Source organism: Mauremys mutica, chromosome 8 (assembly GCF_020497125.1).
Source record: "Mauremys mutica isolate MM-2020 ecotype Southern chromosome 8, ASM2049712v1, whole genome shotgun sequence".
Taxonomy (NCBI): Eukaryota; Metazoa; Chordata; order Testudines; family Geoemydidae; genus Mauremys; species Mauremys mutica.
Genome location: NC_059079.1, coordinates 55331716 through 55344798, shown reverse-complemented (window position 1 = coordinate 55344798; position 13083 = coordinate 55331716). Strand labels below are relative to the sequence as shown.

General features: G+C 48.4%; 1 protein-coding gene across 5 annotated transcripts in view; it reads right to left on the bottom strand.

Annotated features, from left to right (window-relative positions):
• NMNAT2 (nicotinamide nucleotide adenylyltransferase 2) overlaps positions 1-13083 on the bottom strand; it is a 75896-nt gene that overhangs the window by 7705 nt on the left and 55108 nt on the right. For 4 of the 5 annotated variants that reach the window (XM_045028907.1, XM_045028908.1, XM_045028909.1 and 1 more), the window contains 4 exons: positions 9531-9657; positions 8185-8265; positions 7339-7383; positions 4510-4586 (listed from right to left, as the gene is read on the bottom strand). In XM_045028907.1, coding sequence (XP_044884842.1) covers positions 4510-4586; positions 7339-7383; positions 8185-8265; positions 9531-9657 — 330 coding nt within the window. Of the gene's footprint in view, positions 1-1732; positions 2346-4509; positions 4587-7338; positions 7384-8184; positions 8266-9530; positions 9658-13083 lie in introns of those variants that run through there. The other variant, XM_045028911.1, reaches the window with a different exon arrangement.

The following is a 13083-nucleotide window of genomic DNA, read 5'->3' as shown; positions in this document are numbered from 1 at the left end:
TAGCTGCCTTAATTTAGGCCCTCAATTTACAAAATGATCCGTTATTTTTCAGTCTGAGAGTTGATTTCCCAGAGGTGCATCCGGATGGAAAAGCATTTCACAAAGTGATTCATTTCTCGGGGTCTCCTCTCTGGTTTGCCCAGTTGCAGAGCAGGAGAGGGGAATGGCTGCTATTTCCTAGACTGGACGTAATTACTGAAATTGAGTCTCTCTGTTGATCTCACTGTATCCGTGTTAGAAGTTTGTTTGCTTGAGTACTCAGTGTGGGATGCCAGAGGAATTTGGCTTTAGAGATCATCTGGCACTGAATCAAAGACAACTCCCAAAGCCACTTTCAGGTGGTCTGGTGTATTTGTTCCACTCTTGTCCAGACTTTGTTCCTCCCTCATCTAGATTATCCTCCCCTCTTGGGTCCTCCCCATTTTCCAGCTTTCTCCCCTGACGTCCATCCAAAATTTGGAAACCCCATTCTCTCATAGCCGGCAATTACTTCAGCAATATTACATATGGCTGCCACCTTGAGGTAAACCACACTCCTGACTGACTCAGAAACCTCCACCACCACTTTATCCACAGTCGACTTTCCAACACCTAATTGCTTGGCAATGGACCTGTAGCAGTCTGGGGTAGCCTGCTTCCAGACGGGTATAGCAACTTGCTTCTGGATCAGAATGGCCACCCTCATTCATGTGTCTTTATGGAGGAATGTCACAGCAAACTGCTCACAAAGCACCAGAAACGTAGCTTACTTCATATTTCTTCTTCTGGCCCCCTTGCTGGTCATCCCAGGTCTGCATGATGCTGTGACCCCACCAGGCTGAGCTTGTGGCCCTGCTCCAGAAGCCCAAGTTACCAGCGGCTGTAATGAATGCCATCAGCAGCTTCAGCCAATTTGCATCTGCCATGTCTGTGTCGTCTTCCTGCTCCATCACAAGTTTTGTCAGGTGCCTTCGGTGGGTCAGAAAACGCTGCTGAAATGTCCACCAACGTCTCACAGAAGCTCTACCCATTTCCTGACACAGGAGTACAAGTGCAAACATGAGAAGTTCTTCAAAAGGTGCCTCCTCTGTGTTGCTGACTCCGGTAGCTGGGAACGCACTGACCAAAGTGACTGCTTAGCAGGCTGTTCAAACTTCCCGCCACACAAGGGGTGGACAGTCAAGTTTTCCCACAGTGCACCACAGCCAAAGGCTAGAGTGGCCACATTGTGCGATGGCACTAGGGAATCTGGGATATGGTTGGCTTGACTTGGGTCTGCGTGCTGCAGTGAGGATGCCAGAGCCCCAGTTTGAACCCAGGTTAATGTAGGGTTAACAATCAGTGTAGACGCTCAAGCCCTGAGTTCTCTAATGCAGAGTCCACTGACTTGAGTCCCACTAACCCTGGGTTTACATTGCAATGTAGACATACCCCATATACTGCAATATAAGTCCAGGGTTAGTAGACCTCCTGTTAGCAGATCCTGGGTTTGTTAACCTAGGGCTTGAGTGTCTTTGCTTATTTGTAACCCCAAGTTAGGAATTGTTGAAACCTGGGTCCCAAACTGAGGCTGCAGCATCTAGGCTTCATTATGCGGGTCCAAGTCCAACCACCCCATCCCAGACTTCCTAGTGCCCTCCCAAAATGTGGCTGCTCTAGCCCTTTGTTCATGGTGCAGTGAAAACTTGACTGTCCACCAAACTTGACTGTTCAGAGGACCAAGAAAGTCAGCTCATGGGATTGTGGGATACTTTTGGCAGACTCCCAGAGCACAAGTTCAATGGGGTTGTGTCTACACTGCAAAGCAATAGGGCTTGAACTCTGGGTCCTTGGTCCTGAGCCACAGTTTAGTGCACTTTGTGTGTAGATGGAAAGGGGGATTAGGCTTAAGCCTGAACTCGAACCCTGGGCTTACATTGCAGTGTAGCTATACCCCACAATTATCTTCCTCTATGTCCACTGTTCTGACCTTGTTGCCATCCTCCAAGTCCTTGCACAAACTTCCTGTAGCCTTCTTCACCAAGTCTAAGTTCCTCATTCAGTCTTCAAGGACTGTGCCACATTGCCAATGAACCACACCACACCTCTCATCTTCCTTTCACACAGCCCTTTAGGCCTGGAACTCCCTCTGTGTTGCTTGCTGTTCAGGAAGGACTTTCCTTCCCTTGATTCAAACGCCGACTTAGAACTCTCCTCTCCCACAAAGCCAGCTAACAGTCGTCCAGTTCAGTAACACTGTTGCCCGCTCAATACCAAGGAAAAGAGCAACACTTGAACCTCCCTCTATATCTCCCAGCATGTCTGATCTGTGTTGTCTGTGTCGGTTTGAAATTACTCGGGTAGGACCACATATCCTTCTGTGTCTCCTAAAGCACCAAACAAAGAATTTCAGTGGAAAACATGTCTGCTGCTTTCAAAGGTAGGAAGGAAATCTCACCCCTTCCTGAGCTCCACTCAAGTCAGTAGAGACAGAATGTAACTGCTTGCAGGCATGTCATTTAAGACCTGTCTGAGCTGCTTTGGCATTAGAACATCAGCAGAACTAACTATGTCCTTGCAAGATGGAGCTGTTGCTTTTATGCATGTGTCTGATTTAGGTAGTTCAGTATTTTCTGGCTCTGACAGAAGAGATCATCTGGACAGATAGGCAAAGCTTGGGCAAATATTCTCCCCAAATCCAATTTCCTAGCATGTTCTCTCCCAAAAATGCATTTACAGCCATTACGTTTGCATTTGTTTTGTGTTCCCTTTTGCAGATATTCTAGTGCATGAATTCACTGGGGGAAATGTTCAAGGAAGCAGCAAATTATATGTGATTTAATGCAGAATAATCATGGAAAGCAAATTTTGAACTAATTCCAGGTACTCCTGAAAACCTCACTCTAATCACACACTTACACAGTCAGGGAACAGATTATTCACATGCTTACAGGCTGTACTGGACTTGGTCCTTGGTCCTTAAAACAGAATTCTGTTGTCTTGACAATGTTTTCAATCTGTGGTCCATGGACCCCCGGGGGTCCGCAGACCATGTCTAAGATTTCCAAAGGGGGCTGCACCTCCATGTGAAATTTTTTAGGGGTCCACAAATGAAAAAAGGTTGAAAACCATGGGATTAGATTATCACAATGGTTGCATCTGGTCTTGGAATCCATGAACATAGATAGGTTTGCTGGAGGTGATATTTCTAGCTAGCAAGAGTATTAATGTAGTGGCTTTAACCTATGTTTGTTAGTATGGGTCAGTATGATGATAAACTGCATTCTGATGACCAAGCCACATTCTTACTTTTATTGGTAAGTACCAGAGCCCCTATATTGATGGGTGTATTAGAAAAGCATATCAAACGGTCCTTTTCTCCACATGCAGTGTTGTGGACTCTTGTTATTTTAACATGAATCTTGTGGTATTTGATGTTTTTACCTAAAGCACCATCCCCTGGAGTCAGATGTCTGTGAGAATCTCAGCGTTCATAATTTAAAAAGTCAGCACCTAGCCCTCATGGTTGCACAGAAAATGTCTGAAAATGTGACCCAAGTGGGAACTAAAAATGCCAGATGCCCGCAGACAAAACCCAACCCCCCCACACACAATTTTTTTTTAAATCATGAGATTTTAAAATGAATTTTCATTATTTTGGGGGGCCTGAGTCGTGATTAGGAATATTTGGGGCTGGCAATACAGTACTCAGCTTTAAAGACAAAATAATCTGCCAAGGTTTAAAAAAAAAAAATTAAAGATGGTAAAATGGATTTAAGGCAACACAGATTAGAAGAAATAATTTCAACAATTTAATTTGCTTTTCATCATGGATGCTGTAATGTCTCATTTCATTCAGTATGGGCAGTGAAATGAGACTGGTCAGTTTCACGTCCGGGTTCTCATGCCCTAGCACAAGGCAGCTGTGTTTGGGTTCCTAACACTGTAGTGCTATATAAGAGCTAGGCTGGAATTATTATTACTAGTGGTAGGTTTATACTACACAAACACTGTTTTGCTTGGTTTATTTAAATTTCTGTTCCCTATAGTGTCATGAAAATTGGATCTTGCATACCCCTATATCCCACTCCCCATATTCTAAATTTAGGGCCTAAATCTATTTAACAGCATCTGTTTATAAAAGAAAATGAGTTTGGGAGATGGCCTTTAAAATTTTCCTACACCCTCAGAATTCGACATAAGTAGCTGCAGTCCCCAGCTGTCTCTGCCACTCATCTCCCTGAGGGTGGGGAGAAAAACGTGATGCGAAAGGGAAAGTTTCTGGCTCCAACCTGAAATAAAAGCCTAGTGGGTTCTGAGAGTCAGAAGCAGGATACCTCTCTGACTCGCTTGGCTGAGGGTGTAAATGGAAGGGGGGGGAGGTTGGAATGGGGGGATAGAGGCAGACTGTTCAAGGTTTCCCATGTGAGTTGACTCAGTTGTTTCCTGGGAATGTTATGCCACATGTAAGGTCACTGTGGGAGAGAGCAAAGAGGGGAGGGAAGGAAACAGCGCACAATGGATCCCATGCAGCGGTAGCCGGCTACTCACATCAGACTCATTCCAGAGGCCTGGGATACAGAAGGACTCCAGCAGGTCACTGCCACAAAGCAATAAGATACGAAGCTCTGAAGAAAGGGAGCAGAGAATGGAGACGTTCAGAGACATGGGCTGATGGCTTCCCCCTGTGATGCTACTGAACCAACAATCCCTGCACTGTGCTGCTGGAGAGACTCTTTCCACAAGACACAAAAAACAGGGCCTGATGCTTTGTGGCTATTCAAGATCCTATCGCACTTTCTGCAATAACAGTGATGTTAGCTGCAGTGCAGTACCCTGGCCAAGCCATCTGCCTACCCTAAATACCTCTCTAGTTTCAAACAGCATTTCATTTCCTCTCCTACACTGCTGTGCAGCACTGCTGTGGGCGGTTAAATAGCTGCTGCGTTCCACCCCAGAGATGGCTGCATTTCAGCATACGTGCATGTGCCGTGTAAAGTATCTCATGGGGAAAGAAGTGATTTCTGGGGTATGTAGGTGTACAGATTTGGGATCTTTTAAAATGACAGATGTTCTATTAGTTCTCTGATAGATATTACAAGGACCCGGACAACTGGTTAAAACCAAGGTCTCTAATGGGGGTGTCCCACTGCTCCCCAGCATGTCGTCACTGTCATGGCAGAATAAGGTAGTTGCCAGAAAGCCCCAATACTTGCTCACTGCAGGGCAAACCTGTATAGACTTTCATGTCTTCCCTTTAACTTCCCCTGTTTAGATCAGTCTCCCCTCAGGGGCTTGCTGCCCTGCACAATTGCTGGCATTTTACTCGGAGATGTGTACAATATCACTTATTGACCCTCAGAACCTCGGACGTTTAAAGGCACAGAAACTGCAAGTGTTCAGCAGGGCCGCCCAGAGGATTCCGTGGGCCCGGGGTCTTCGGCAGCAGGGGGCCCTTCCGTTCCAGGACCCGCCGCCGAAGTGCCCCGAAGACCCGCAGCGGGGTCCCCCCCGCCGCCGAATTACCGCCGAAGCGGGACCTGCCGCCGAAATGCAGCCCGGTCTTCGGCGGTAATTCGCCAGCGGGGGGGTCCTTCCGCGCCGGAGCGGAAGGACCCGCCGCCGGCGAAGACTGGGAGCGGCAGAAGCTCCTGCGCCCGGCCGCACAAGAGTTTGCAGGGCATCCCGGAGCGAGTGAGGGACCCCGCTCCAGGGGCCCTGGAAAACTCTGGTGGGGGCCCCCGTGGGGCTCGGGGCCTGGGGCAAATTGCCTCTCTTGCCCCCCCCCCCCTCTGGGCGGCCCTGGTGTTCAATGTTAGAACTGAGTGTTGCTGAACAGATTTCTCTGTCTACATCACCACTTTTGGCCACCAGAGGGAAGCAGCAATATTGCTTAAATCTGTAAGGATAGGGGAACACCCAATTTAACGCAGCCTCTCCCCTCCCCCCTCCCACACTCCCTGTCTTAGCCACCTGTAGCTGGGCGTAAGTCAGCACTTTCCTCAACTTCTGAACTCTGACCTGGGTTAACACTTAACACTAAAGGGGTGCACAGAAGGCTCCAGTGATCATCTCCTGCCTGAGCTATCCATGCTATTTCTGAGGTTTTTAAGCTACTTTACAACTAGCTAGTGGTGATGGGGTGGGTGCATGGGAATTGTAAACAATGAAACGGGTTTAGCAGCATCAGCAGGATACTTACTGCCAGGGTTCTGCTATCCTCTGCTTGTGAAGTACAGGGAGGCTTATAAGGATGCGAAGGATTTTTTATATTTGGACATGCCACAAAATGGATCAGCGTTTTAAAGAAATATTGAAAGGGACTCCCTCATTCGTAAGAGCTAGACACATCTGCCATTGGACTGGAGGCAGCCGGAGCTAGGAGGGGTTGGTGGGAGATGGTCTTAACTCTCTGTTCTTCATCTGGGGCTATAAAAATTCCAGAAGGGGCCTGACCAATTTCTGATGCACTGGTGACTCAGCATCTCAGTCTGGGTGGGTCATGCCAGGCTCTCCATGGTATTTTATGTGATGGGAGAAGTGTATTCATCATTAGAGAACATAGAAAGATCTTTCACCAAGTTGGCGTGGAGTCCTTTCTTCTGCAGTTGGGCCAGGGACCCTCTCTTTGTGCTAACATGGCAGCCCTGCTGTGTTTCTTTAATGCCTGAGAGTTACTTTATTGGGGCTGGGGAGAGGTGGGCAAGGAACACTTAGAACAGGCCGTACCATGTATAGCAACTTCCACTGGAGGATTTCAAAGCACCTTACAATGGTGGATAAGTAAGATTCTGACTCTACTTTTCGGCCTTGTCTACACTCGAGAGGGTTATACTGGGATAGCTCTACCATCAAACCCTGCTAGTGGAGATGCAGTTTATACTGAAAAAGTTTTCTTTGGCTGGTATGCCTTACCCACCATTTCCCAGATGAGATCACATCCCTAACCAACATAGCTACGCCGTCGAAAGCCAGCCCTAGTGTTAGATGCAACCCTAGGGGCTCTGAGCTGTTAAATGATTGGCCCAAGGTCACAGTGGGTCAGTGTCAGAATTAGGAAGAGAAGTCAGGTGTCCCAACTCCCAGTCCTCTTTTCTAACCCTATAGCAATGCTGTCCTCCCTCCCTGTGAGGATGGGAATCAGCCCAGGGCAGTTCATCACCCTTTTGAGCCAGCCCAAATCCAGATGCCTGGTGTCCAATGGGAGCGATGACCCAGTCCCCTAATTTGGCGTCTGTGTTGTGCTCGGTCACTAGAACAGACTGTTCATCCCCATTCCCTGTGTGGCCCCTCCCATATCACCCACTGCATCAGCCTGGGGGGAGAGAGCTGCACTTTGCAGGGCCCCGCCTTCCTGAGGGCAGAACAGTGCGTACTCACCAATCTCCTCGTATCTCATCACGGTCCCCAAATTCGCATTCTCATCTGGAGAAAGAGAAGTACCAGAGTCCAAGCTTCAAATGAGCATCTGTGCCAGTGTGCCCAGGAGGGGAGACAGCTCTTTAACTGTTCAGCAGTGGCTCTTAGTGTTAACAGGATTCCTGCTCTACCAGTGCATACCTGTATACCTAGCACCTGGTGGTGGATTTCTGGTCACTCAGAGTCTTTTGAAGGAGATTGGGCATCTTTCTAAAAGATCTGCTCCCGCTCAACGGGGGACTGGCTGGGTGAGGTTCTAGGGCCCGCATGGTGCAAGAGGCCAGGCCAGGTGATCATAAAGGGATCATCCAGCCTTACAATCACTGGTGAGAGAGACTGTGTAGATTTCCTGTTAGTGGTTGGAGTTAATACTTTCGGGGATTCTTTCACCTTGGTGGTGTCTGTCTACATCCAGGCACTGCAAACTCAAGGAGTCGCTGTGCCTCTTCCCCTAGCATAGCCGGGCTCAAGTGGGGCAGATTTCCCTAGTTAAGCTAATACTGCTTCCTGTTGAGCAATCCAGGGAAATCCTGGGTGGGATCTGAGTGCCTAGCTGCAATGAATTTTGGCATAACCCCTGGCAATCCCTGTGACAACCAGGGAGATGCTGTCAGGGAGAGAGTGGGGACCTGGTCATCAGCTGGTATAAATGGACACAGCACCACTGTTGTCAATGGATCTACATTGATTTGCACTCGCTGAGGATCTGGCTGCGAGTGGGTTGGATGGGAGGCAGAAAAGAGGAGGAAGACCATGGACTGGGGAGGAACATAGATGAATGCAAGCATCTACATTTTCATAACATACCCACAAAGGTGAAGCGCTCCATTGGTGGACGGACACAGCAAATCCGGCTCAGGCTTTCTCCCATCTTCCCCAAGATCTTTGCTGGAGGGAGAGAGAATAGGTAAAAGGCAGGTTCAGAGTCTGAGCCCCCTGCAAGAACCACGTCTCACTGCACAAGGCCTGTCTGTTGTTCCCCTATAGAGCTCTCAGAACACACAGGGGCATTTGACTCTGAGGGCGTGGGGGAATCCCCGCTGGCCATCTCTGCTGGCTGGGTTCTTAAATCAATACACTCTTGTTCCCACCTTCTGTTCTGTTTGTATCCACTTCAGTCTGTTTGAATGACTCGTTTAGAGCCTTGTTGCTGGATTGAAGTTATTTCATGTAGACGTTCGTCATCCTGAAGAGCTTTTTCCCCCGCACCAAGAATTGGAAAGAAACCAATATTTTCTGCTAAGGATCTGATCAGCAACTTGGTGCAAATGGCCCCTTACTGGTTTCTTGATTTCAGCCCCCTCTTAAAACTCTTTAATTTCACCCTGTTTGGATTTTTAAAGAAGCTGGGGGTGCAGTTGTGGGTGCACCATGCACTCAGGATTGTGCCTAACTAATCTGCACCTGGAATGACCATGACTGCAAATACAAAACTGGTAACAGCATATTTAAAATGTCCTCAGACAGCCCCCTAAGTGGTTAATCATTGGATTTAAGTGTGACGTGCAGTACTTACATGTAAAAAATAGGCATGAAATTGCACTTCTACCATGTTTAAGGATCAAGCCTGGTTTTTGGGCAATTTTAAGATACCTTTTTCATGTAGATTTAGTGCCAGAGTGACAGCCCTTCGAAAGGGAAGTCCTCTATTCATTCACAGAACAGGTAGAGCATAGACACTGGCAGTATGAACCTCCTCCCAATACTCCGCCTATGCACCTTAACTTGAACCTGAAGAGACCACTTTTAGCTGTGGAGCGTGGCTCAGTCTCCATGGCCCGTTTGGTCTTTTTCCCATGTTGCTCCCGGTGCCAATTGTGTGGACACTCAAGTGGACTCTGCTGATGGATCCCAGTCAATAAGGAGTTGGGGAAGGGAGAGAAGATAGCAAAAAGACCCAGTGACAGGTAGGCTGCATTTTCCAAACCTGAACCCAAATATTGCTGAATTGCATGGGTCTGGAATCTCAATTCCCTCAAATTATACATTTTGGAACCATACACTGTCTTACCTGAAACCTTCATTTATTGTTTCTTGGACAGGTCTGTTTCCCTTCCCTATTTCTGGGGGAACAGGCTGGGGAATTCAGATTGGTGCTGTCTCCAGGGCTTACCTCTGCTCCATTTGGAGACCTCCTCTCTGCTGAGACCTACCTGCTGTGGGCTTGTTGGAAACATTGCTGTTCTGGTAAATGGGCTGTGGAGACTCATTCTGGGGCTGTCCAATCACTGGGGTCATGGAAGGCGTGTTCACATTGGAGAGGATGCAGCCAGTCACTCGCTAGGGTGGGGATGAAATGTAAGGAGTCAGTAACATAACTCCAGAGCCAGAAACACATCCATAGATTTCTTGCTATAGCTTGGTAGCCAGCCCTACAGCTCACAAATTAACAACATTCTCCAGTCGTTACTAGGAGACACAGCCAGCCTCATTTCATGCTTCCCATTCCCAGCCAGTAAAATGAGACCGGGCCATATGACCTAATGAAAGGCAATGAAGCCAGGGGAAGGCGATAGGCTTCAGAGCCCTAGCTCCAACCTGAAGTGCATCTTCAAAGCGCTGTCTATACAGCTATTTTTAGAGTGCCCATAATAACCCAAGTCTGTAGGCCTGGGCTGGGAGGCTCGCTTAGCATACCCTAAGCATCTCCATAAATAGGATACCCACCGGAATGATTTCTAGTATGTGTGATGAGACCGGCTTGATCTGTGTGCAAAACCATCATAAGGATACAATTCAAAAACTGGTATTAACAAAATACTAACCCAAATGCCCTCTCCCGTTTAGCCTGGTATATTTCATGGCTGCCTTAACCCTTAGTGTGAATTAATCAGGACAATTGTGTGTTTTCAAGTATTCCTCTCCTGGATTCTTAGGCATAAGAGGAAGGCCAAAGCTAAGCAAGAGGGGAGATGCTGTTACCACTGGAGATGCCTGTCCGCATGCAGGCGGATCTTATACCAGCTTGGCAACATTCTAGTCACCCACTCACCAGAGCTGAGTCATGTTTTGTCAGGCAGGTAAATTGTCACTGGATTTTCCATGATTATCAATCACAGTAAAGGGCAGCTGAGCAGATTTTGGTGCCCAGGCTGGACAAATTTTGCAAGGCTGATTTATACATTGCAATTTCATTTGCCGTTTCATTTTTTTTCTAATGACTCGAGATTTCCCCCCTCCCCCACCCCCTACTGTTCTTCTAAGCACACATGGGCCTCATGGGAATAGGAGACTTCAAACATTCTCTGTTCTTTTAAAGTGAATTTGGTGTCAGCCTGGCAACTCTGGGGAGTGAAAAACTCTCTGTACCCACACCATGAGGTTGGGAGAGGGAAAGGCTGTGTCAGCTTCCCCCATGCTGCCATGTTGGTGTGCCCTTCCCCTGTTCTGTAGGGACTGGCTCTGGGGTAATTTAGTCTCCATGGCCCATTCAGTCTTTGTCCCCTCTGCTGCATCTGCTAAAATGGGTGTTGGGCAGTGGTAGTCATATCCGAGTGCCTGCGTGACCATCTCTGGGGTGAGAGGGGCCTTCAGCCTTACGGCCCAATCAGTCTTCTTTCCTGAGTATGATAAAATGACTTCCAATTAGTGCGAATTGGTGGTGGGTTTTGTGATGCAGCCACCTGCGCACTAGGAGCTGGGCTATGCTCTCCAAAGTCATTTCACGAAGGCCACTGTGAACAGCTGCTAGATGACAGTCGGCTTCAGTCAGTGTCAAACTGTGCCAGATTGGAGCCAGTCCCCAGAGGTGAAAGGCTCCTGCTCCCATGAGCTGCCCGTCCCCTGAGCCATGCATTCCCCTTTCAGGCCGCGATCCTAAGAGGAATAGAAAAGCTGGCTCCTGATTTGGCTGCGTGTGAACCTGCTTCTGTGAGGAGATTGCTGCACACATCTCAAAGAGGCAGGCAGGCTTTAAACATTGTTTTAGCCCTGCAATGAGTTAGCACTGTTCTGGGTCCCCAGCCCCCAGGTTGCTGCCCAGGATAAGACTGCAATGTTGCTAACTCATCCTGTGCTAGGAGAGAAAGACAGCAGAATAATGACTGCACTCAACACGCATTCTTGCATCAAATCTTATTTCCTGAGCCAATCCCACCTGCTCCTTCCTTCCGCTCCCTTCGAACTGGAGGCAAGAAGTGAACAGACGGGGCCTCATTAACTGTGGAATCCTGGGGTGGCTCCTGCCCTGCTAGCTAAGAACTTTAAAGGAATGTTAATGTGGTGGTGGGGGGAGAATCCAACCCACCCTGAGCTCTCACTATAATCCCTTCCCTCGTATCCACGCCACTTGCCTCCCTTCAGAGGAATTGGAACCATCATAAAAATTTCATCTGACTGGAGGGTGGATTTGAAATGATTCATAACAACTTGGCTTGTTCCCAGAATGTTCTCTCAAGGTAACGATAGCACTGAGATGTCAGCTCTCCTCCCTTCAGTTCTGCTCCGTGGGGCAGGGGCTAGTAGGATCCAGAGGGGCAGAACAGCAGTGGGAAGCAGTGTTGTGTGAGACACAATATTCAGCCTAGCCTGCCTGTCCAGACTGCTGAGGCACGAGTTCAGGCTTTTCTCATCTTGTGTCTCGACTACTGTAATCTGCCCCTCTCTGGCCTTGTTGCCAGCCACGCTGCCTCCCTCAGTCTAGCCAAAACACTGCTAGTAGGGTCACAGAATCATAGAAATGTAGGGCAGGAAGGGACCTTGAGAGGTTATCTAGTCCAAGCCCCGGCCCTGAGGCAGGACCCTAAACCTAGACCATCCCTGACAGGTGTTTGTCCAACCTCTTCTTAAAAACCTCCAATAGTGGGGATTCCACAACCTCCCAGGGAAGCCTATTCCAGAGCTTAACCACCCTTAGAGTTAGGTTTTCCTAATATCTAATCTAATCTTGCTGCAGATTAAGCCCATTACTTCTTGTCCTACCTTCCATGGACATGGAGAACAAATGATCGCTGTCCTCTTTATAAGAGCCCTTAACATAGATGAAGACTGTCATCAGGTCTTTTTCCAAGACTAAACATGCCCCGTGTTTTTAAGCTTTCTTTATAGGTCAGGTTTGCTAAACCTTTTACCATTTGTTGCTCTTTCTGGGCTCTCTCCATTTGTCCACATCTTTCTTCAAGTGTGGTGCCCAGAACTGGACAGAGCACTCCAGCTGGGGTCTCCCTGGTGCTGAGTAGAGCAGGTCAGTTACCCCCTGTGTCTAACATAGGGCAATCCTGTTAATACCCCCCAGAATGGTCATCTTGACTTCCACTTTCACCACATCACTTCTCTGCTGGCATTCCTCCAATGGCTCTCCCTCTCCCATGCGTGCCTGCTCTTTGCCTTTAAAGTCTTCTCCTTTTACCCCCTCCCTAACCATCAGATCTACTAGCTTACCGAGCTGTGGATACCCCCACATGGCTCTGCCAGTGGTGCCAGCCTCAGTCACTCACCCATCGGCGTCTCCCTCAAAAACAACTCCATGCTTTCTCCCACCTATCCCCCACCCCCAAACACGCACACCTGGCAAAAACTCCCTGGCCAAATGCCTGAAGCTTCCACCTTCTCTTCTTTCAACTGCTTCCTCCGTACCTGCCCCTGCTGTGATGCCTGCAGATCCTTCCTGCCTGGCACTGGGCCAGGCAAGTGGCATGGCCGAGCCATCTGCTTTTCTTCTCAACTCGGTTTGTTTCATTGGTTCCTCCTCCTGCCCTTCTTTGCCCA